Source organism: Hemisphaericaspora subhashii (assembly GCF_019202705.1).
Source record: "Hemisphaericaspora subhashii strain CBS 10753 chromosome Unknown scaffold31, whole genome shotgun sequence".
In the NCBI taxonomy this organism is placed as follows: domain Eukaryota; kingdom Fungi; phylum Ascomycota; class Pichiomycetes; order Serinales; family Debaryomycetaceae; genus Hemisphaericaspora; species Hemisphaericaspora subhashii.
In genome coordinates this window covers 85,058-110,287 of record NW_026057381.1, presented here as the reverse complement: position 1 = coordinate 110,287, position 25,230 = coordinate 85,058, and the positions used below count along the sequence as shown (strand labels likewise).

The window sequence follows — 25,230 nt, the reverse complement described above, 5'->3', positions numbered from 1 at the left end:
ATCGATCGATCATCAAAGAAGAAACATGAATCGATCTTGACAAGATGCTGGTTCCACCTTTGGCCACCTCAATGATCTGAAATAAACTTGACATGCTTATCCACGGGAGTACTAGATTTCTGGGCATGGAAAGTCTAATAGTGGTCGAAGTCATGAAGACATAAGCGCGGATCAAATACCAAATAAGGCATTCTACGGAGAATTACTATGTAAGTATAGTACGATACAAATGATGTAATGTTGAAAGATAGAAGATACAGAAAGACCCGAGGTATGATTGGAGATCTTAAGAAAAATGGGGCTAACGGACTATAAAAAAGACTGACCCTCAAAAAGCTTAAAAGACAAAAGATGCTACGAAAAGGAATTGATGATGCTGTCAGATAGTCATATATACTAGAAAAAGCGGCAATTGGTAATTGTAACGCTATTTGGTGGAAAATGATGTTGTACTTATACATTGCTAAATCATGGTTTTGCTTTTGAAGATACCAGATCTCAACGGCTTTCATACATGTAAGTGACCTCTAGGTGCATGGCATGGAACATCTAACTGGGAAATGATTCAGAAATTCAAAGTAGGGACGTGTACTAAGAAGTACTGATCAGTGATAGTCGTTTCGGTAGTTGTGAAAAAAAACCGACTCCGAAGCGAGTTTGAAGTTTACGGTAAAATACATCCGCTGCATGGAGTTGAATGAGAGAATGAGACAAAGAGAGAGTCAGGCATAGTTACATTGCCAGGGAGGAGGTGACAAGCGAGAAAGGAATGATCAATTTATTGTCAATACAAACTTACAAACGCGAAAAATTCTTTAAGTTATTCGTCATTGATAAAACGAAAGAGAAGAACGTTTTTATTCGATTCGTATTAAGAAAGATAGAAAACGGTTGGATATTGTTGCTTATCATCCCTAATGGTTGAGCAGTCTTGCCCCCCTTGTCTGCTGTTGTGTGTACTCAGAGATTATTATTTTTTGCAGCAAAACACAAAAAAAGAAATTTTAGAAAAAAATCTAAAAATCTAAAAAATAAAAATCATACGATTTTTTTATTATTGCCAGCATTAAATCAATTTACAGTATGTGACTCCCTGCAAATAGTTAGGATTCCTTGGGGATTTTACCCTTCCGTTAAAAGATTAACAGTCATAGATAAACTTTCGAATGACTGTTATAAAAAAGAAAAGGTTAATGAATCCCTTCCGGTTTTCTCCTTTGAAATATTAACCTTTCTCGCTATCTGTGTCAGATTAAAATGTTTTGCACCCAAATAGGATGGTTAATTAACTCTATATAATTCGGAAAACAACGGAAACAATAGATATAATGGAAGAGGTGGCCTGATTATAGACACGAAATAAAGGTTTTGAGTCTGTTTACCCGAGGCAAACTATGACACTTTAGAGAGGCTCGATTCTTGATATGTGCAAAAGGAAAGAATATAATACGAACTTCAAACCGAAAAGGGAATAAGGACTAAGTATCCGAGAAAAAGTTTAAAAAACGTTAATAATTTTTAGCAAGTACATGATTCAGAATAAGCTTTTTCTGGATTTATTTATTTTATAAAAAATTGGCATTTGAATTCGAAATAAATTATTGGTCATTTTTCTTAGTTCAGAAGAGGTACCCTTTAACATATCTTTACATTTGAATACTAACCATTGAATTCCTTTAACCTTTTTCTTTTTGGTTTACTAAACATCGTTCAATCTGTATCAACCGGAAATACACAAGAGCCGCACGGCAATCAAGTTAATCAAGAAAGAAAAGGTCAGTCATTGTTCCATAAAGGTTCTATTTGCAATTACGAACTAGCATCGATCAAACTGAACTTACATTGATTCACAAGGCATATATTATCAACTATTCATAATATTGGTTTTGTTCCCAAAAAAGCAACTCTTCTTTGATATACATATTCCTAACCCACTCTTTTCGAAGATTTCAAACCAATATAAATTAACCACGAATCTCCCTTTTTATTTCCCGGGGGAAAACAAGTTTATAGATATTCTTCATGTCCTTTAAGTTGAATGATTATAACGCATTCCTAACATCGTTATTTGATAAGAACAATCAACACCAACAACAATTAGAACAATTAAAACATACTAGTACATCCCCACAATTAGTACTTGATCAACATATACAACAAGATTCACAGCAACAAGACTTACAACAACCGCAACGGCATATAGCGGCAGAACCACCACAACAAGACAACGAAACTACAAATAATAATAAAGTTAGATCACAATCCATGCCTCACGTACCCATGTCAATGAACGACGAAGGAAGATTCCCATTACATTTCGATTTTGGCCTCATTGCCCCTACATTCACATATGGGGCTACTAGCAATGGCAAAGGAAAATCAATTAGTTTACCATTACCCCAAGAATATGGTAATGTTGGAACCCCCACCACTGATCAAGATGAAATGTCTGGCAACATGACAGAATTCATCGCTGAGATGGGAGCAGAACGCGATGATGCTAGATATCATAGTTCCAATTTAGCTGATTCTATGGTGTTGGAGAATTCAGTGACTAGTCCTGATAATCTTTTTAGTTTGGCACATATTCCTACGAATGCTTCTAGCTATACTAGTGATTTTGCACCCATTGAAGAAGAGCCTCAACCACATCAACAGCAACAGCAGCAGCAGCAGCAACATCAAATAATGCAAGCTAATCGGTTAAGTCATGATAATTCTTTGGATTCATTAGAGTCGGTGGATACTAATTTAAGTAATTCAATTAAACAAGATAATAATTCAGTATTGGGATTTCAAACATCAGAACAATTAACTAAACGAGCAGCAAATATTACATTTGGGGTTGGTACTCCATTAACTAAAGTAAGAACCGAATCACCACCTACATCACCATTAAACCAATTTCCTAAATATGTATCCCAGAAAGCACCTAGAAAATCACAAAATAAGATACTTGATGATTATACCCATGGCAATGGATCCTTCAATCCAAACAATCCAATCCAACAGCAGCAGCAACAGCTACAACATCATCATAATCATCCAGGTAGGCCAAGGGTTAAATCGGCCCATAATGTGATTGAACAAAGATATAGAAACAAGATTAATGATAAATTCAATGCACTTCAAAATTCTGTGCCTACATTACGAATACTTGCCCAACGTAAAGAACGAGAAAAACTACAGATGAAACAACAACATCATCTTAATAATGAAAGTGCCGGAGATGAATATGATTCCATGTCGGATGAAGAAGTTGATTTGGGATTAATTCAAGATGATAATATTGATTTAGAAGGATTAGAACCGGCCAGAAAATTGAATAAAGGGACGATATTGGCAAAATCAATTGAATATATTAAATTTTTGGAATTGAAGAATGATAAGATGAAACAAGAGAATGATCAATTAGCTATGAAGGCAAGAATGTTGGGATTGAATATTGATGATGATGATGATGATGATGAGAAGATTGACAAATGATAGATGAGATACACGTTGTATTCAGATATGATTTTGTTTTATATAATATAATTACATTGATTTTCCTTTTACGATTCCCAAGATTTTATCCCTTCAACCGTTTCCCTGTATGATAGAGAGAGAGAGAGAGAAGCAGAGAGAGAACTGATGGCACCAGGTTGATAACCAACTGTGTTGGTTAGAATATCCAAGGACCCATGAAGAAGCTAGTTTTCTTCATATTAGGTGTCAATGAGTGCTAGTGTTGGTTACATACACTCTTGTACTTTTATCCATCTTATAGTTGAATCTCTGTAGTGATTTTTATTTTTATATATCTATATATTTATTCGTTTTATGTAATATTTTATTTATGAACATTTTCTTCTTTATGATTTAAATGGAATGATTAAAGGAAGAATCGCTTTCAATTAGTTATCGTAGAAGAGAACAAATTTCAGGTTGCAAAAAACAACAATTGCTGCCAAAATAATTTTACGCTTATTTCTTTTAAGCGACTGTTGAAATTCCTAAATCACAGAATAATTTAGTTCAAAATGAAACATACTAAATCATAATTAATTGCCTGTATATAAAACAATGAAATTGATTACAATTGAATTAATTGCCATACGCTCTCCGGCAGTGACGTGTAACTTATACGACATTTGTCGTCGTACTATTTTTTTTGTAGTCCGGTTGATGTAACGGTTATTTTTGGTTACATTTTTTAAACTGAAAGATTTAATTTTTTTCTTTTAACGTGTCTGTACTATTCTTTTTTTCTCTCGTATAGCAACGACAGAATTACAAAGCAAATATTAAAAAGAGAATTTATACGATCGATTCTCTTTCAATCGTTCTTTAGAACCACACCACTACTACTACTTACTTCTCTCTTTCCTTTTAACAATATATAAGTACTTGGGAATTTTATCAATTTTTTTTTCTTTTCCTTAGTTCTTATTTTGCTAGATTAATTTAATTGGAAACTTATTCTAACAAAACAAAGTTATTAAACTTTTTCCAATTCATCTATATCTATCAATTAATTGAATCCATCGAATATCTATCATACAGATTTTTTTTTTCGATTGATTTCAATTTCCATATTTCACACATTTTATACAACAACTTTTCAATAAGTTTGACTTTCATTTAATACTAAGAGATATACAAAGAAAAGCAAAATGGCTATTGTTGATGCAGCAGTTGGTGCTTATAACCTTTTTATGTCACTTTCAATTACTCAACAAATTTCCTTGTTGATTATTGTTCCATTCGTTTATAATATAGTATATCAATTATTATATTCATTAAGAAAAGATCGAGTTCCATTAGTATTTTATTGGATTCCATGGGTTGGTTCAGCTGTACAATTTGGTATGGCACCATATGCCTTCTTTGAAACATGTCGTCAAAAACATGGTGATGTATTTGCTTTTATGTTATTAGGTAAAGTTATGACTGTTTATCTTGGACCAAAAGGTCATGAATTTACTTTTAATGCAAAAGTTTCTGAAGTATCTGCTGAAGAAGCTTATAAACATTTAACTACTCCTGTTTTTGGTAAAGGGGTTATTTATGATTGTCCAAATTCAAGATTAATGGAACAAAAGAAATTTGCTAAATTTGCTTTAACTACTGATTCATTTAAACGTTATGTCCCCAAGATTAGAGAAGAAATTTTAAGTTATTTTAAAGATTCTGAAAATTTCCAAATGTCCAAAAAGAAATCTGGTGTTGCTAATGTTATGAAAACTCAACCTGAAGTTACAATTTTCACTGCTTCAAGATCTTTAATGGGTGAAGAAATGAGAAAAAGATTTGATGCATCATTTGCTCAATTATATTCTGATTTAGATAAAGGTTTTACTCCAATTAATTTTGTATTTCCAAATTTACCATTACCTCATTATTGGAAACGTGATCAAGCTCAACAAAAGATTTCTGCTACTTATATGAAAGAAATTACCAAAAGAAGAAAAACTGGTGATATTGTTCCTGATCGTGATTTAATTGATAGTTTATTACTTAATTCTACTTATAAAGATGGTGTTAAAATGACTGATCAAGAAATTGCTAATCTTTTAATTGGTATCTTGATGGGTGGTCAACATACTTCTGCTTCTACTTCTGCTTGGTTCTTATTACATTTAGGTGCAAAACCAGAATTACAAGATGAAATTTATGCTGAAATTTGTGGTTTATTGAAAGAAAAAGGTGGAGACTTAAATGATTTAACTTATGAAGATTTACAATCATTACCATTGATTAATAATACCATTAAAGAAACTTTAAGAATGCATATGCCATTACATTCTATTTTTAGAAAAGTTATGAAACCATTGTTAGTTCCAGGTACTAGTTATGTTGTCCCCAAGGGTCATTATGTCTTAGTGAGTCCAGGTTATGTCCATACCAGTGAAAGATTCTTTGAAAATGCTAGTGAATACAATCCTCACAGATGGGATGATCAACCAAAGACTACTGGTGATGCCAATAATTCTGATGAAGTTGATTATGGTTTCGGAAAAGTTTCAAAGGGTGTTAGTTCACCATATTTACCATTTGGTGGTGGTAGACATAGATGTATTGGAGAACAATTTGCTTATGTTCAATTAGGTACGATTTTATCTACATATGTTTATAATATTAGATGGAGTTTAAATACTGAAAAAGTCCCAGAAATTGATTTTACTTCAATGGTTACATTACCTCAAGAACCAGCTGAAATTGTTTGGGAAAAGAGGCCAACTTGTGTTTTATAAGGTTTATGTAATTAGTTAGATATATAAATATATATGAGTTTTCCGATTTTTTGCTTTCAAAATTGATATTACTTTATAATTGACTTTGATTTGTTGTAATTAGACTTCACTCTATAACCGTGAGGCTTATACTATTTGTTTGAGTCATATGATCTCTACCTCTCTTAGGCGTAAAACGGGCCGGTTTTTTTTTCTCGCTCGACTGTCAGCCAAATCCGTCAGTAAGATATGACTGAACGAAAAGAAATTTTAAATATTGAAAAATTCTTCGAGTTTTTGAATCATCCATTTTTCAAACCCCTCCTCCCCCCATCTCGACTTTATACAAGTCATATATATACACAACTACCAAAACACTATCTATGTCCGGATTTAAAATCAAAGTCCCAGCATCCTCAGCCAACATCGGACCTGGGTTTGACGTCCTCGGAATAGGATTACAACTCTATTTAGAATTAAAAGTCACCATCGAACCCGAAATCGACACCTCATCCGACCCATATCATGTTCTTCTCACCTATGAAGGAGATCTTGCTGCCAATGTCCCCTTATCTTCCGACAAAAACCTCGTCACCCAATCGGCATTATATGTCTTAAGATGTAATGGGATTGACAAATTCCCCAGTGGGACCCATATTCATGTCACGAATCCGATTCCATTAGGTCGTGGATTAGGATCGAGTGCGAGTGCGATTGTGGGTGGGGTGGTGTTGGGGAATGAGATTGCGAAATTGGGTTTTGATAAGATTAGATTATTGGATTATTGTTTGATGATTGAAAGACATCCTGATAATATTGCTGCTGCCATGTTGGGAGGTTTTATTGGATCATATTTGAATGAAATGGAGTTGGAACATATGGAACATAAGAATGTACCCTTGGAATGCATTTTACCTAGACCAAGTACTCCTCAAGATATGATTGTATCAAAACAACCTCCTATGAATATTGGGGAATATTTACAATATGATTGGTGTAAAAAGATTAAATGTGTCACGGTTATTCCTAATTTTGAATTGAGTACTGATAGTGCAAGAGCTGTTTTGCCTGAAAGTTATAATCGAGAAGATATTGTTTATAATTTACAAAGAATTGCCATTTTAACTTCTGCTTTAACTCAATCTAATCCAAATAATAAATTAATTTATCAAGCTATGAAAGATAAGATTCATCAACCATATCGTGCAAGTTTGATACCTGGATTACAACAAGTTTTGGATTCAATTACTCCATTGAGTCATCCTGGATTATGTGGGATTTGTTTATCAGGTGCTGGTCCAACTATTTTATGTTTGGCTACTGAAGGGTTTGATGAGATTGCTAATTCTGTAATTGAGATTTTTAAACAAGCTGGAGTTCAATGTGATTGGAAATTATTGGATTTGGCTTATGATGGTGCAACTGTTGAACAGCTTTAGATATGTACCAGTTCTTCAAATGAAATTTAGATTTGTTTTATAGATTGATTTGTAAAAGAAAAGAAAAGTAATAATAATAATTATATATAAAAGAGAGATGTATCTCGTACGTTCTAAGATCAAAAGCGCCACAGTATTTGAATAACTCCAAGGGGTAGAGGTCCTATTGACAACTACCCCCTTGCCTGACGCTTTCCATCAAATTGGATCAAAACGTAAAATCACGTGATTGAATTGCCTAATTAGTATTGTTGTCCGGGTCTCTCCCTGTCCCTCAATTTTTTTCTGCCCCAATAATAATTAATTTACTCCAAGAAAGAATTTAGAGATCCAATAGAAAAGGAAAAACTTAAATATTCCAAATTTACGAGTTTTAGTGAGAGAACTTAATATTAGATTGTCCAGAAAAAAAAAAACAGAGGAACCAAGCAGTTTTGACTCTTTTAACCAATTTAAGGGATTTAATTAACACCACCGAGGAACCACCACCCCCAATTGACAACAAGAGAGTAAACAGCGATGGTTCTTCATTTCATGGATAGTAATCCTAATTTAAAATCTAAATTACAAACACAACATATTTTAGAAGAATCAGGATCACATCCAATCTTTTTAACTAGAGTTGAAGTTAATGGAGGTGAACAATTCTCAGATACATTCTTTGAGAAATTATTAACACCATTATTTGAACATGGTGATTATACTTTAACTCAATTGGTTGATTGTATTCATCAATCAGAAGCTAGATTAATTAAAACTGGTGTATTTCTGGATATTTCTGCAAGATTACAACCAGATTTTTATTCAAATATTCCTGCTTATATTAAGAAATATAATAAAGAGAAATCATTAAGAACAAAAGTTGTTTTCAATTTAGAATCAATTAATTTAAATTCAATTGATGGATTTTTGAATTTTAATACTGAAGATTATTTAAATATTAAATTAAATTATTTAGATAATAATGTTAATCAAAATGCTGAATTGCTTAATATTGGTGTTGATTATAATCCTTATAAACCAAATGATCATTTAATTGCCAATGCTAAGATCTTATCCACTTTAAAGAATCCTGCTTATAAACTTATGCTTGATATATCCCATGTTCAACAAAATAATCAAATTTGGCAAAAAGCCAATGAAGGTGTTACTGGTGGTATACTTGGTGTATTATATAATCATCTGGATAAATTGAATATCTTTTCTGGAGTATCTTTATACAATAGAAGTGTTTATGATATTGATGAAAGTTCTGCATCTGATGATTTAAAGTCATTTAATGGAGATTATTTAAAATCATCATTAGTTAATCAAATTAGTTTAAATAAATTAAATTATTTAAATCCAATTACCAAAAATTTCCCATCAGGTGGTTATGATTTAACTTTAAATAATGAAATTTCTTCAAATCAAGAACAAAAGAATTCAATCAATCATGGAGAATTCATTAAATCGGCATTATCTTATAATTATTATAAATCATTATTTAATAATTATATAACCACTCGTATTCAAGCAGATATGGGTGCTATTTTCCCCATGGATTCCAATAAAATAACCGTTCATTCAAGTGATAAGTTTTATTTAGGTGGATATAATTCATTTTCTGGATTTACAAGAAATTCAATCCAACCTCAAGGTGGATTACAATTTTATAAATTACAAGGAACAATTTATTCCAAAATCCCAAAATTCTTATATCAACCACCAAGTCACATCCCAAGTGATGATCAAAATCCTTTGAGATTTTATGCTGATGGTATAATTGGTAATGTTAGTAATAATATTATGGATGATGATTCTGGGGCAATTAGTGGTGGAGTTGGTTTAAAATATTTTAGTAATTGGGCTAATTTAGATATTGGTTATTATGTAAGTCAAAGAGTTAAATCTGATAATAATATTGGAATTAAAGATGGTTTACAATTCTCAATATCTATTGGTAGTTCCCTTCGTACTCTGTAGAATAGTTAAAAGTTTACTATAGTCATATTATATTTATACATTTACAACAAAAACGATTCCTTTATTACCCAACAGTCTCTAACTTAGTACCGCGATTTTCAATTTTAGTACCGCGTTTGGTTAGACCCATCGTTTGAAAAATTCTTTTCTTTACTACGAGTGCGCGTACTAGAAATCCCTGTGTTTACATTTTGATATTTCTTCCTCAACTAACATTCCAACACTTTCCTTCCTTTGATAACAATATACCCCATTAAGATCTCCCTCTCAAGAACCTGATAGACATTTTATAGAAATCAGCAATGGGTGTTACTGGTCTTTTACCCGCCCTCAAAGAAATCCAAGAACCAGGAACGTTAGAACGATATCGTGGTAAAACATTAGCCATCGATACTTATGGCTGGTTACATCGTGGATTAATCTCATGTGCCCAAGAACTCTGCTCAGGTCAACCTACTCGAAAATACATTACTTCAATAATAAACAAAGTTCAAATGTTACGACATTTTGGTGTAGAACCATATTTCGTATTTGATGGTGCCTCACTTCCAACCAAAGAACAAACCGCATTAGAACGTCGGACGAAACGAGAAGAAGCTAGAACCAAAGCGGAGGAATATACACGGTTGAATAAACTGAAATTGGCATTTAAGGAATATATGAAAGCCGCATATGTGACTTCACAAATGGCGAAATCTATAATGGTCGAATTAGATGAATTAAATATCAAATATATAGTAGCACCATATGAAGCCGATCCCCAGATGGTATATTTGGAGAAAATCGGATTGGTAGATGGAATCTTATCTGAAGATTCCGATTTGTTGATTTTTGGATGTAAGAGATTAATCACGAAATTGAAAGATGATGGAACCTGTGTTGAAATTAATCGAGAGAATTTTGGGAAAGTTAGACAAATCCCTTATTTATCGACATATACTCAAGAACAATTACGTTTAGTGGCCATGCTTTCTGGATGTGATTATACGAAGGGGGTAGCTGGGATTGGAATGAAAGGGGCATTTACATATGTGAGGAAATATAATAATTTGGAAAAGGTTTTAATTGCATTACGTGCTGATGGAAAGAAAATCCCGGCGGAGTTTAGGGAGGAGGTTCAAAAAGCAAATTTAGCGTTCCAGTTTCAAAAAGTTTTCAATCCTGAGGTGCAGGAGTTGAGAACTTTGAATGAATATCCTGAGCATTTAGATGTGGAGTTTGAGGTTTTGGAATCCTGTTGTGGGAAAACTTTGAATAATGAGATTTATAGACAGATATGTAATGGTGAGATTGATCCTAATAGACATGAGATTTTGGTTTCGAGAGAACAATCGTTGAATTGTTTGAAGAGTCCTTCGGTGAATCTTGGCAGAACGATATCCATATCCAATAAGATTGAAACCAAGAAACGGTCAATTCTTGAATTACTTAAAGTTTCCAACAAGTCAACCTCAACCACACTCAAAATCTCAAACAGTGAATCAACCACCACCACCACAATATCAATGAAATCAGAATCTCAAAAAACACCCGAGAGACAATTCAAAAAACCAAAGATTCAAACTACAACAGACAAACTATCACCCACATCCAGAAAAGTCAAACGAATAATCATGACCCCAAGTCCATCAAGAGCACAAAAGAGTAAATTCTTCTCCCCACCAGATGAAGTCGATACCAATGTCCCAGTTAAGGATATATCATACCCCAGTCCGGATATTTCAATAGCTACCACGCCAAAAGGACCGATTCATGGTAGTATTGATGCATTTTCGAGTTTTTTGGAAGATTCTGAAATTCCAGAAGGGTCATCCCCAATTAAGACCACGGATGGAAAGGGGTTTAGGACTGATAATATACTTGATGAACTTAGTGGAATCAGAGAGAATGAGTATTATGAAGAAGATGATGATGGGGTTGAAGATTCTTTGAAAGAAGGGGAAGCTGAAGAAAAAACTCCGATTAAGAAGAAAGATACAACTAGTCGTGATGATGGGTTTGATATTGATGAACACGAGGATGAGATTGAAGAATCTCCTATAAAGACAAACCAATTCATTCAGGAGTTTAAATCGGCATTAAGGGATGCTTTTCTGTGTGATTCGACGGGTAGGTCGAGTAATTTTAAGGAAATGTTTTCTAAAAAACTGAATAAAGTAATATTAGGTCCAAATAACACTACAACTAGTGGGAAGAAGTCACAGAGAAGAAGTTTGCACGTGGTGGAGAAATTGCAAGTTAGCAATAGTGAAAATGTTTCTTCTGCGATATCGACGGTTGAAAGCAGTAGGAAGTTAAGTCAGACTGTAGATTTGAAACAATTTGCATATAGAAGACGTTAGATCTGTCATTAGTTAAAAAATTGTATTTCTATAAATTATAAATGCATGGATAACTGATTCGTTAATATCCTCTTAAGAGGCAAGCACCAATTGCTAATCGTGTTAACCTTTGTTGTAATTCTTTACCTTCTCCATCAATCTTTGCATCATTTAATTTATACAATTTCTTTAGTTTCTTGATATCTACTAATTCATTAAACATCAACTCATCATCCAAACTAGCCTTCTCAACACCCTCTCCAAGCAATGCACTCAAATTCTCAGTAATCTCCAGTATCTTATCCTCTGTACATTCTTCAGTTGGCAATACTTTAATTATAATCACATTAGGACAATCTTCCCTAATCCCAAAATTCTTCAATGCATCAACTATATTATTAATCGGAGACAAATTAAATATAATTTCTGTATTTAAAGTCTTTGCCGCCATATTATTATTTGTATAATTTAGTATTGATCTATGAATACTACTATATAAATGTTCTAAAGATACGATATGTTTAGTATTAAGAAAACAATAATCATATGCTTTGTTTCCCGATACTAATTCTTGTTTAATTTGTTTGATTGAATTGGATGAAAGTCCTTTGAATAAGGATATGTAGATTGAATGATTGGGGAATTGAGGGAATGTGATTGTTTGATTTGACATCTTGACTGTGGTTTGGTGCTTTGTTTTCTATAAAGGGTCTCTTGTGGAGAATTGGTGTTGGTCTTCTCTCTTGCAAGATGAGAGCGCAGGGCTATAATTTAATTTTTTTTTGGTTGGTAGTGCGGTACTGTTGTCTCGAGAATTTAATTAGATTACCAATTTTCAAAACTAAGCGACAAGCATTACCACCTGTCAGTCTATCATTTTTACAAAAGACAAGCTAGGGTTATAATCTCAATGGAAGGAACCGGCGAGATACAATCCACAGATCAACAACATCCGTTGGATGAAAAACCAGTTGATGTTTCCGAAATAGCCAACATTTTATTTCATGATCTTAAATTCACCAATGGCAACAATGATAAAGAAGATCAATTCCATATCTATCCTGAATTGATCCTACAACAATCAGAACATGGCAACAAATACTATTCATCTTTCCAATCTCATTCTAAACAATTCATGACAGGAGATCAACTGTCTAATAACAAAATACTACGATGGTCAGACTCTACAATCGAACAAACTCAAAAGCTTATCTTAGATCACTGGGGAAGTAACAATGATATTAAGGAAGGTAATAACAACAACAAGCAAAAACCATCTACTACCACGACAGGTTCTTTGCGTGCTAACGCATTATTCAGCTGGTCATCGAGTGACGCATATATAGAAGCGAGGAAGAAGGAACTTCGTCGACTAAAAGGAGACTCTAACATCAAGAGACATGATTTAAGCAAATCATCAAATGGTCATATTGCAGACACTGAAGAAGACAATAAGAAAACAAAGTTACAAGAAAGTTTAAATATTGCTTTCCCGAAACAATCAATCAACAATAAATTAAATCGAATAGTTGAAGCAGAATCAAATAAGTTCATTCATGCCCGTATTCAACGAATAAAGAAGCATCACAATGATGAAATGTCCAAACAGATCCACGAAAGAAAGAGACGAGATCACGAAGAATATCTCCGGAAATTGAAGATTAAAGAAGAAGAATACGAGAAATCAATCCAAGCAGCAATAGAAGCAAATCAAAACAAACCAGGATTCTTTGGATCTTTGTTTGGATTCAATCCTACGTCTGCATCCGCGAGTAGTTCTCAAGTGAATACATGGAAAATTGGCGAGCTTGAGAATACCAATATGGCAAGAGCTTCTAGCGAAAGTGTACACACTGCGGATTCAAGTTCGGTTGCACCTTCATCGTCAAAAAGCAAAAAAGGATTTTCATTGTTTGGAGTATTTGCATCATCGTCACCAAAAAGAGATCGTAGCAAGTCTACGTTGTTTGAAAAGGATCGTCCGGTTGATGCTCTCGATACAGAAAATAAGCCAAGTCTTTCAATCGAAAATCCTGCTAAGAATTCATCAGAAGCGCCCGAAATATTAATCACTGGAAGTGAATTAGATAAGCATTTCTCCGTTAGTCCGAGAGGATCGAAAGATGAAGAGAAACATATAGATCATGACGATGATGATGATGACGATATTTTCTCAGAGTTTGAAACTGTTTCACCAAAGCCTGCCGAATTGAAGATTGTTCAAAGTCCTAAACTTTCGCATAATTTCCTTGCATTGAAAGATGGAAAAGTACAACAAGCTAATGATGATTTACTTTTGAATCTTGACGGCCTGAAGGAGAAGAAGAATGAAACTAGTTTATTGGATTTATAGTATAATCTCTATCTATATGTTAGACTATGTAAAAATTCCACCTCTCACGTGACACATAGAGTAAATTTTTTTTCACTCCTGTATTTTTGGTTTTCCTTTAACAGGATGGCAAGATAGATTTAATTGATAAGCACTCAAACTTATACTGAAACACACATTAGCTGACATGTGGTCAAGAATAGCCAGAAGTTCCGTCAAGGATGGAGCCATCAAGAAACAATTGAGATTGATCTCCAATAGGAAGTTATCAAATGCCACTGGATTAACTACCACCACGTTAGGAAACAATCTTGAGATGACTACTTTGAAAAATCGATTGAGAGTAGTTTCCGATTCAAGCCCAGGTCATTTTAGTGCATTAGGTGCCTTTGTTGATGCTGGTTCACGTTATGAAGATCCTCAAAGACCTGGGTTATCCCATGTAATGAGTAGATTGGCTTTTAAATCAACCGAGAAATTTTCTGGAGAAGCAATGATGGATAGATTGGCCACCTTAGGTGGTAATTATAGACCTGAAGCCTTAAGAGAAAGTATGATTTATCAAGCTGGTGTGTTTAATAAGGATGTTGAACAAATGCTTGAATGTATTGCCCAAACCATCCGTTATCCGAAGTTAACCGATGAAGAAGTGGAATGGGTCTTACAATCTACCGCATATGAAGCAGAATCACTTCAATATAATACAGATAGTCTTTTACTGGAAAAATTACATGAGGTAGCATACCAGGACAACACTGTAGGAATACCACTTTCATGTCCATTGGAACGAGTTAACGAAATTCAGAAGGATGAAATTGTCAACTTTCATAATAAATTCTATCAGCCTCAAAATATCATCATTGCAATGGTAGGTGTTCCTCATGAAATCGCATTGAAATATACCCTCGATAACTTCGGAGATTGGGAAGTTGACCCATCAAAACAATTCAAACCCGAAGTAGGTAAAGTCAACTATACGGGTGGAGAAATCTTTATACCACATCAAAAGCCATTATATTCCAACCAACCTGAATTATACCACATGCAAATCGCATTCGAAACATCAGGAATACACGATGATTTGTACCCCGTATCCGTATTAGCGAAATTATTGGGTGGAGGAGCATCGTTCTCATCCGGTGGACCAGGAAAAGGAATGTTTTCAAGATTGAATACCCAAGTTTTGAATAGACATCATTTTGTCAATTCATGTATAAGTATCAGTCATCCATATATGGGAACTGGATTATTGGGAGTATCGATCTCATTGGTTCCTCAAGCTGCTCATGTTTCCTCACAAATTATTGCTCATGAATTGGCAAAATTGTTGGAATCAGATCCTGCTAAGGGTGGGCTCAAGGAGAATGAACTCAGCAGAGCTAAGAACCAATTATGTAGTAATTTGTTAACGACTAAGGAAAGCAAAGTTGCTACTTTGGATGATTTAGGTAGACAAGTACAATATCAAGGTAAGGTTACTTCAATTGATGAAATGGTTGACAGAGTCAATGCAGTATCTCTTACTGATTTAAGAAATATTGCCGAACAGATCTTCACCGGGAATGTGGTTACAAAGGGAGCTAGTTCAGGAATTCCTTCTGTAGTTATGCAAGGTGATAGAGAAGCATTTGGAGATGTTGAATTTGTTCTTCGTCATTATGGCCTTGGAAAATATCCCGGTCCACCAATTCTTGAACCTAGAAGCTTCGCAGTAAAAGAATCAAAAGGATGGTTTAGTTAATGTATAGATTAACATTTTATAGAGAAAGAGTTGTTTTTTTAAGATTCTATCTTTTGTGTATTTATTAATAAGTAACCTAATAAAGTTCATTGTATATATTAAACATCTAACATTCATCTAAACATCCACACCAAGTTTTGCTCGAAGTTCCAAAACTTCTTTTTGCAATAACATCATATCAGTCTTCATTTCACCCTTTTCTCTTTCAAGCATCTTCAATTGTAAATCTTTTTCAACATTCTCATTATGAAGAATATCAACATTACTCTTATAATAGTTGATCTTATTCTGATAATCGAAATTTTCATCATTATATCTCTTTGCTAATTGAGATTCATTCTCAGCACGAATTTCCAACAGTTTAACCGTCCTTTCCAAACCCTTAACAGTCTTTTCAGCATCTTGTTTTTCATTGAGAGTCTTATCCAAAGATTGAGATAACTCGTTCACTTTTTCTTCCCAGTACTTCAATTGCTCGTTACTGTATAACTTCTCTTCCAAGTTGTGAACCTTCGTCTTCAATTCTTCGTTGGTCTTCCTCAACGAGAAGTTTTCTTCATTGGTTACAAGAAGTTCCTTTCTAAGCTTCTGTTGATCTTCAAATTCCGAGGTCGACGACATTTTTGATTGGTTTAATTCCGATTTCATGAATTCTGAATCAGCTCGTTGATTTTCTAAATGAGTTCTCAACATATCCAAAGTAGATTTAGTTTGAGATAATTCAGAATTGCTATTTTCCAAATCAGCGGCAAGGTTGTAGATATTCTCTTGTAATTTTTCCTTTTCAGCTAATAAATTATCTCTTTGAACAGTAACTTCTTCCACTAATTCTTTTAATCCAGAAACTTGTTTCATGAAACTCTTGATCTTTCTCTCACTTATGAAACCTTCATCTTCCAATTTTCTGACTTTGTTTGATAATTCATCAACTTTGGTTTCAAGTTCATCATTTTGGATCAACTGCTCATCAAGTTCATTTTGAAGATGTTTTTTAGCTCTCAAAGTATCCTCATAATCTAATTGAAGTTGTTTATTTTCTTTAATTAAGGTAGTTTCAGTTTCGGTCTTGAAATTCAAATCCTTATGAAGAGTTCTGATTTCTTCTCTCAAAGCATCGGTAACTTCTTTATTCTCATAATTTTTAATATGATAATCAAGTTTATCTTTAAGCTCATTGATTTCAGATTGGGCCCTATCCAATTCAAATTTCTTTTGCAGTAAACTTTCTTCTAATTCACTAGTTTTCTTTTGGAATTCCTTAATCAAAATTTGAGAAGCTCTAACTTCTTCCTTGACAAGTATTAATTGATGCCTTAAATCTTCCATTTCTTTAGTAGCTGCTTCCTCGTGTCTTTTTGAAATCTGGACCGCTGATTCAGCTGCTTCTAATTTCTTGAAGTATTTATTTGATCTATTCTTATATAATTCAATCGTAGACGTTAAATCACTATTCCTGGAAGTCACGTTCTCCAATTTTACTTTCATTTGGGCAATATTATTCTCATAATCAGCTACACTTGTACGATAATTTTCTCTCTTTGCTTCATATAATTCCTCTTCAGATTCACGAAGAAGTGATTTAAGACGTAAGATTTCTGATTTGGCAGTTGCTAATTCATCACGGGTAGTTTTTAAAGTTTTGGTAATATCCTGATATATTTGAACAAAATCTTGACTTGCTCCTTGTAAAGCATGAACTGTAAATGAACTATCACTTCTCATTAATAATGAACTACGTTTAGAGTGATCACTTTCGGGACCGGCCGTGCCATCCGAACCAAGCATGCCATGGATCGTGTCTTCCAAATGAGAGATTCTAGATTGCGAATCTTTGAATTTCTTTTCGTAGTCGGTGCTGGTATTTATACCTCTAGTAGCTTGAATTTTGTTTAACTTCTTTTGTAATTCCACAGCATATGCTTCTGCTCTTTGATAATTCGTTTGTTCTTGTTGTAAGCTCAATCTTAAATCCTCGATTTCAGTCAATAATGCAGTATTTCCTCCTGATACAGATCGTCTTTTGGTTGGAGATGGTTCAAAATTCGAAAATGTTCCATTTGAAAGTTTTTGTTTAAGAATAGATAATTCTTCTGTTACTTTCTTATGTTCCAATTTTTCTTTACGCAATGCAGCACTATGTTCATTCAATTTTAATTTCATTTGCGCATATTCTTCTTTGAATTGTGGGTTGAATCCTGAATGTGGTGGGTGATTTTCCTTTTCATTCTCAAGTTCATCCTTTTGCTGTCTGAGCTGATCCACTTGCTTGTTCAAACTACTCAAACGAGCGCCATATTCGTCCTTTGTTCTCTTGATATTTTCATAATCGAATTTCAACTTTTCATATTCCGCGTCTAGTGTCTCATGAAGAGATTTGCTAGCAGATAAATCCAGTTTCAAACTTTCAATCTCCTGAAGAAGCTTACCTTCATTTTGCTTGAATGCTTCAAGCTCCTTTTTCAAGGATATAGAATTCTCCATCTTGGATTTAATAGCCTCAAGCTCTTGTTGCAACTTTCTAGTTTCATTCTTATAGTTGTCAATTTCCAACGATTTTCTTTCAGATTTGCCTTTAAGAAGTGAAATCTTATTTTTAGCTTCTTCAATCTTGCTTTCATATCTTTGCTTATTACTGTCATGTTTCTTTAAGTCCGCTTTCAATGAAGTCATTAAATTTTCCTGTTTAAATATCTTAGATTCATGGTTGAAAATCGTTTGCTTCAATGTAGCAATTTCTTCTGTTAAAGCATCCTTTTGGGGAAGTAATCTAGATTTATCATCTAGTTCAGATTGTAATTTCTTGTTCAAACGTTCTAAATTTGTTATTTCCACTCTTGCTTCTGAAGATTGTTTTTCCAAGTCCAGTTGAAGTTGTGATATCTTCTCTTCAAGGTTATGTCTAACATTCTCATGATTCAGTAATTCCAACTTAGCTTTTGATAATTCCTTCTGGGCTTTCGAATGTTGATTAGATAACTCATCCAATTCCCTAAGCTTAGCTTCATGTTGACTGGAAAGTTCGACAGTTTTTGATTTTAATTTCTCCTTCTCTTGATTTATTCCCTTCGAAGCATTTTCAAGATCTGCAATCTTAGTTTCCAATTCTGATATCCTGACACGAGCCTCACTTTCCTTTTGATTCAACTCTGCAATATTGGACTCTTTAGCCTTGACAAGCTGGGAACTTTTATCCATTTCCTCCTTCAATTGTACCAACTTTGTCTTCAATTCTTCATTCGTGCCATTCAAGTATTCGTTGAGCTTTTCGGTATCTTTCAATTTATCTGACACTTCAACCAAGTTCTCCTTAATTTCCTTTAAATCTAACACTTTTAGAGATTCTTCAAGTAATGGTTTTATATGTAAAAACAATTCCATCCAACGACTTGACGCTTTTGATTCATCCAAAGTCTTCATGGTTCTAGCTATTACTTGGGCTGATTGAATTTGCTTTATTTTCTTATTCATATGAATACGAGATATATTACCTCTAATTACCCTTTGCAAATCAGTGAAGATCCCTTTGAGACACAAATCTCTCATTTCTTCTAATTTACCCAATATACCATTCTTGAAGAAAATTTTAGTTAAACCAATTTTAAATGTCCCTCTATCTAATTTAGATTCATTCAAAATCAATTGACAATTTGTTTTATCGGTTTTAGTTAACGAACTGGAATTAACAAGTACGGAATATCTTTGGACAAATTCATCAAATTGCATTCTATTAGGATATCCGGCTCTCGTGATTCTAATCCCTTCCAAAACACCATTACATCTCAATTGAGCCGATACTAATTTTTTATCAAATTGATTGGCTTTTTTATTCAAGTTGGGTAAGATGCATCTAACAAAATGTGGTTCAGTAGATTCCAATTGTTGCATAAGATCTTTCAATTGATCCTTGTGTTTTTCGGATGCAGTTTTAACTTTGGTCGAAGATTGTCTTTTTGTTGGACTGAATGATGGATCAAATAAATGAGGATCATTGTTAAACATTTCCACAATTAATTGATTTTGGGAAGAAGGTAATAATTTCAAAATATTTTGATTGACAGGGTCAGTATTCTTTTGAAGCCAATTATCGACATTATATTCAACTTTACCTGCATAATGATTGATAATAAACCCATTCTTGAACTTATTCTCCGAAAATTTGTCATGCTTGTTCTTGAAATTACTTGTCAATTTCTCCATAAAGGCTTGATCAGACGAGTTAGGCATTATACATTCTTCATCCAAGAGTTTGAATATACCCATTGGGAGTCTTGTTTCTATCAAATCAATCGTTGGTTGTAAATCTTGTCCGAAATCTATGAATTCCCAATGAATATCTTCCCTCATATATTCACTTTGTTCCAAGATAAAAGAATGATGATTGAAAAATTGTTGTAATTTTTCATTGGTATAATTAATACATAATTGTTCAAATGAATTGATTTCAAAGATTTCAAACCCAGCAATATCTAAAACACCAATAAAATTATCGTTTATATTACTGTCTTGATTTTCAATTCTTAAATTGTCATTGATTCTAGTTATAATGAATTGAAACATTTTTTCATAAAGATATTTGGCAAATGCATCAATTGCAAATCTAACTTCCGATGGTCGTTTTGATTTTGTAACCATTTCTCTTCCAGCTTTAACTTTAGGTCTTAAAAGGTTGTCAACAAATTCTTGTTTTGAGACTCCAAGTAATTCGACAATTTTATCAATGGGCGATTCTTCGGTAAAATTAGCTTGATCTGATTTCCAAGATGTGAAATCAACATTACCAAGATGTAAAATGATTGCTAATAATTGATAAATGAATTGGGTTTCTTGCGTAGTAAAACCCATAATTTTAAATGCTTCCACTAATAGATTGAATTGCTTGAAATCATCTACGTTGGGAATATCTATTTGACCTGGAAGATATTTATAAGTAGATATATCTTTATTTAAACCTAAGGATGCCAAATTATCATAACCTCTCAAGAATTGATAAAACACATGATAATTACGTTCATGCGAAGCTTGACTAACAACACGAGATTTTTCCAAAAGATAATAATCAATGTTTGCACCAGTAATTGCACCTTGATGTGAGAAATAAATTTGAATAAATTTCCCAAATCTTGAAGAATTATTATTCTTGATTGTTTTAGCATTCCCAAAACTTTCCAATATAGGATTTGCTTGTACGATCTTAGTATCAATATGCCTTGCATGATCAATGACATGAGTTTCTTTGGAAGTAACAGATGACAAATATTGAATAATCTTCTTGGTATTTTCAGTCTTCCCAGCCCCACTTTCACCAGTAACTAATATAGATTGATCCTTCTTATTCAGGAGTAAATTCCTATAAGCACCTTCCGCAGTTGCATAAATATGAGGTGGGGGTCTTTCAAGTGCATGTTCATGATATTTCTTTAAGTTATGCGTATCATAAATTGGTAATGACTTGTAGGGATTAATAGCTACAAGGAATAAACCGGAATATGTATATATCAAATCATCAAGATAACGAAGATATAAGTTGTAAACAACGGAGGATTCATTTAAATGGGTTAATTCGGCCATATCTTGACATTTATTAAACTTGGTAGGATTACAATTCTCAAGTAAATATTGATCTACTATTCTTTCACCTGATTGTTTCCCATTGGTCATTATAATAACTTTACATTTACCATCTGGTAGATAATCTGATACATAACCTTTTGTAAATAGATCATCTGAATCTGGAATCCAGACCCAATTCTTTGTTATAAATCCATCTTCTTCAGAAGTTGCTGCTGTCATGTTACGTTGTTATGAAACTCTTGTGATAGTGGGAGATGGTTGTAAAAAAAAACAATAAACCTTAAAGTAATGTTCAACTGATTGTTAGTTTTGCTTTGTTAACTGTTTTGTAAAAGATCTCAAGATCTCAGCGAGCGTAATGTAAACTGTTTGATTGATTTTGCAATGAAAACAAAAGAAGACAAATAACAGATCTGAGTTTGTAATGGGATTTCCAAAGAAAGTTAGAAGATCGTTCTCTGATGATTTTCTCTGTTGTCTCCATATCAAAGAAAAAAAAAAGACAGTTTGCATTTTTTTGTTGACATTTCGATAAACCGAGATTACGTAATCCGAGAGATTGTACTACAAATTCAATTAAAAGACGGTAGACTTGGAAGCTATTACTGAAATATAATAAGATTAGGTAGTCATGGAGCAACTTCCCCTTGAAGAGAGACCATTTTCTCTTTTAAGATTTATAATGCTGTTTTAATTGTCTCGGGATAGAAATTTTCTTTTGTTTATATTCGGCAACACGTCTTCCCGATCAGGAAATATTGTTGCAAATTGGAATGTCACGGGTTGCTAAAAATAAATACAATCAACCCCATCTCAAATATTTAAACAATCTACACTTTCTATTGAATCCATTTATCCAAATATGAATGTTAACAAATAGCATTATTCAAGAGGCTTTTGTTTAATTATAACTCATTTAAGGGGTGGGATGATAAATTCGTAAATATGTAACGTTAAGAAATCATAAGATTTTTCTTGAAAATTCTTCACTGACGTTAACAAATATTTTGTTGTTTCATTGGCTCCGATCGCTTTTTTCATTTACAACGAAAATATAATGAAACGGGAATAGCGGGAGAATCCCACTAAATAAGCTAACCTAATTGCTACCTAGAAACAGAAAGCATCAAGAGTATGATATCTAATTTCTAATATTGAAAACTCCTTGCCAATTTATATGTAGAAATTTTATCCGAAAAAATATTCAGATTTTTTTGCAACCATTTCTTGTAACTGGCATTACTGGAAAGCGTATCTATCATCAACCTAGTATATTCTAATCTCTATCATTGACACTATAAATATCCTCTAGCTAGCATGAGCAAAGCGAACGTCAGCATCAATCCCCTTTCATTCAGTAACGCAGATTATGAACTTGCAAGTAAATTCCCGAACGAAACTCAATTGTAACTCAATAACAATGGGGAGCGAAAACAATGATTGTTCGAAACGGATTGAGCCTCGCATAGATGCAAGCAAATATTTCTGAACTATCGTTTCTTACTTCAAGTTTCCATTGTTTAGATTTCTTATTAGGCGTGAAAGAAGTGGCACATTTTTCTGCTAAAACCAAGTTGGTTGCAAAACAAAATTCCTTATACTTTTCTTTACAACACATCTAAAAGTATTCACAAGAGATATATCACAGCTTTGTTGTTGGGAAATAGAAATGTGTTTTAGTAATTGTATGGTAATATTCTAAATTATAAATAAAAAACTATAAAATGTTTCTAAAAATGAAAGCGAGAACTGAAGGATAAGTCTTAAATTAAAAATATGATCAAACGTCTCTTAGCGATAGTTTCAAATCATATAAGGCATAACAGTAACATGCTCTATGAATGTACTTTTTATATTGTATCGTCATCATCGTCATTATCTTTGTATTGGAGAACAATAAGATTTCATAGGTGAGAAATCGCGTTTTTTACATATTCTCATCTTGGTTATTCCTTGACTATTGGGTATAGAATAAGTAGGGGTACTACTATTTGAAGATCCACCACTTACACTACGTTTTGAAAATACGGAATATTGAGATGTAGCCGATGGAGGAGTTTGAGGAGCTAATGTTGATTGTTGGAAAATATATGGTGATGCTGGATCGAATTCATCATTCTCATCATCCAGATCTTGATCTGAAGATAATTGCAATAATATCTCAGCTATATGGATCATATCTGGATTGAATGATTCTGGGAGTTCTGATATGGATGTATGTTGTTGAAGTTGTTGAATGAAGAATGAATTACGAGTGTGGAAATTATTAATAACTTGAATTACTCCCAATACATCATATTTCTTAACCAAAACTTCTGTGACTTTATTTAATTGAAGAATTAACATAATGGCAATCTTTTTGATTGTTAAAAGCGAATCCTTATCTAAACCACTTAAGAAGGGTCCATGGATTTGTGGATGTACATTTTCGATGTCTTCATCATCGAATTCTTCGAAATAACTATCATCTTCCTCTTCAGATTCATCTATTGTTGAATCATCATCATTATCAGCATAATACAGGAAATAACCATTGTTCATGTTTCTATTTTGGCTTTCACTTTTTTTAAGAGGACCTAATACTTTAGCAACCAATTGTTTCAAAGCAATAGAAGCTTCAGGTATTTGCAACATAGAACAAGCAAGTAAATTAGCAGTAATGGCTACCAATGAAGTTGGAACAGTAAGGAAGAATCTATCATATAATGATAACTCGCAAAGGAATCTTCCAACAGCAATAACAGCAGATAATGTTCCAGTTTTATGAATATTATATTTGCAAGGAGTTACATCACTTGATACCACTTTTGAATGTTTAATTGCTAATTGTAAACATTCTTCTAAATTTGGATGAGAAAGGGACCATTCTAAAGTACTTAAAATATGCATTTCCATTTGAATAAACATTTCTTCATCATAGGCATTACGACACATAGTTGTTAATTCTTTTAAAGTAGGTACTCTCAGTTTCTTATCTTCATATTTCCCAGCTATCCAAAAGGCAGTACACCCAACCAATTGATAATGACGTTTGAATACTATCCTTTTGGCACAATATCTGTCTATGATATTTAAACAAAGAAATAAAGTTTGTGGTTGTAACTTGAATGATGAATGTAATTCTATAATAAAGTCAAGTAAGAAAGGTCGCATGAACCATTGTATTTCAGGTTGTAAGTCTATCATGGCTGGGTTTATCATGGCCAATGGCTCTAATGCAGCTAATGTATCTGTATATTCAGTGGAATATTCCTCAGTCAATTTCTTATTGGCTTGAGATTCAAGAAGTTCAAGAACAACATTGTATGACCTTGGTTTTATGTTAGAAGGAGGACCATATTTGATAGGCTTGTGTTGATGTGGTTGTTGTAATTTGTTGAAGTGAGGAAGGGGTGGTTGAGGTGGTTGTTGTTGGGAATGTTGGTGGTTCATGCTGAAATGACCTTGTTAATGAATGTAGGGAAATGGTGGAAATGTGAAGGAAGAGAGAGAAGGGAAACCAAACTTGCAAATGAATGAAAGGACAAAACGATTAAAACAAAACGAATGACAGTATTTCTAAAATGAATGAATAGAATGGGAAAGGAATGTCCTGATGGTGGTAGTAGTAATGGCAAACTGGAATACCAAATGATGAAAAATAAAC

At 33.3% G+C, this 25,230-nt stretch overlaps 10 protein-coding genes across 10 annotated transcripts; 7 read left to right on the top strand and 3 right to left on the bottom strand. All coding sequences in view use genetic code 12, as the record gives it.

The window, feature by feature from the left end:
* Window positions 1-2,022: 2,022 nt before the first annotated feature.
* HMS1 (Hms1p) lies at window positions 2,023-3,486 on the top strand (the record flags this gene model as incomplete). The annotated part of the gene is made up of 1 exon (XM_049409011.1): window positions 2,023-3,486. The coding sequence occupies one exon, from the start codon at window positions 2,023-2,025 to the stop codon at window positions 3,484-3,486; it is 1,464 nt and encodes a 487-aa protein (XP_049261766.1).
* Window positions 3,487-4,655: 1,169 nt separating this feature from the next.
* On the top strand, window positions 4,656-6,236 carry ERG11 (sterol 14-demethylase; the record flags this gene model as incomplete). Its single annotated transcript, XM_049409007.1, has 1 exon — window positions 4,656-6,236. One exon carries the CDS (start codon window positions 4,656-4,658, stop codon window positions 6,234-6,236), a length of 1,581 nt encoding a protein of 526 aa, XP_049261765.1.
* Window positions 6,237-6,598: 362 nt separating this feature from the next.
* THR1 (homoserine kinase) lies at window positions 6,599-7,654 on the top strand (the record flags this gene model as incomplete). Its single annotated transcript, XM_049409006.1, has 1 exon — window positions 6,599-7,654. One exon carries the CDS (start codon window positions 6,599-6,601, stop codon window positions 7,652-7,654), a length of 1,056 nt encoding a protein of 351 aa, XP_049261764.1.
* Window positions 7,655-8,188: 534 nt separating this feature from the next.
* SAM51 (Sam51p) lies at window positions 8,189-9,619 on the top strand (the record flags this gene model as incomplete). Its single annotated transcript, XM_049409005.1, has 1 exon — window positions 8,189-9,619. One exon carries the CDS (start codon window positions 8,189-8,191, stop codon window positions 9,617-9,619), a length of 1,431 nt encoding a protein of 476 aa, XP_049261763.1.
* Window positions 9,620-9,921: 302 nt separating this feature from the next.
* On the top strand, window positions 9,922-11,961 carry EXO1 (Rad2 family nuclease; the record flags this gene model as incomplete). Its single annotated transcript, XM_049409004.1, has 1 exon — window positions 9,922-11,961. One exon carries the CDS (start codon window positions 9,922-9,924, stop codon window positions 11,959-11,961), a length of 2,040 nt encoding a protein of 679 aa, XP_049261762.1.
* Window positions 11,962-12,022: 61 nt separating this feature from the next.
* Window positions 12,023-12,613, bottom strand: J8A68_004987 (uncharacterized protein; the record flags this gene model as incomplete). Its single annotated transcript, XM_049409003.1, has 1 exon — window positions 12,023-12,613. One exon carries the CDS (start codon window positions 12,611-12,613, stop codon window positions 12,023-12,025), a length of 591 nt encoding a protein of 196 aa, XP_049261761.1.
* A 237-nt stretch (window positions 12,614-12,850) lies between these two features.
* Window positions 12,851-14,293, top strand: J8A68_004986 (uncharacterized protein; the record flags this gene model as incomplete). Its single annotated transcript, XM_049409002.1, has 1 exon — window positions 12,851-14,293. One exon carries the CDS (start codon window positions 12,851-12,853, stop codon window positions 14,291-14,293), a length of 1,443 nt encoding a protein of 480 aa, XP_049261760.1.
* A 166-nt stretch (window positions 14,294-14,459) lies between these two features.
* MAS2 (mitochondrial-processing protease subunit alpha) lies at window positions 14,460-16,013 on the top strand (the record flags this gene model as incomplete). Its single annotated transcript, XM_049409001.1, has 1 exon — window positions 14,460-16,013. The coding sequence occupies one exon, from the start codon at window positions 14,460-14,462 to the stop codon at window positions 16,011-16,013; it is 1,554 nt and encodes a 517-aa protein (XP_049261759.1).
* Window positions 16,014-16,130: 117 nt separating this feature from the next.
* On the bottom strand, window positions 16,131-21,803 carry MYO1 (myosin 1; the record flags this gene model as incomplete). Its single annotated transcript, XM_049409000.1, has 1 exon — window positions 16,131-21,803. The coding sequence occupies one exon, from the start codon at window positions 21,801-21,803 to the stop codon at window positions 16,131-16,133; it is 5,673 nt and encodes a 1,890-aa protein (XP_049261758.1).
* Window positions 21,804-23,459: 1,656 nt separating this feature from the next.
* Window positions 23,460-25,016, bottom strand: CCN1 (Ccn1p; the record flags this gene model as incomplete). Its single annotated transcript, XM_049408999.1, has 1 exon — window positions 23,460-25,016. The coding sequence occupies one exon, from the start codon at window positions 25,014-25,016 to the stop codon at window positions 23,460-23,462; it is 1,557 nt and encodes a 518-aa protein (XP_049261757.1).
* Between the last annotated feature and the right edge of the window lie 214 nt (window positions 25,017-25,230).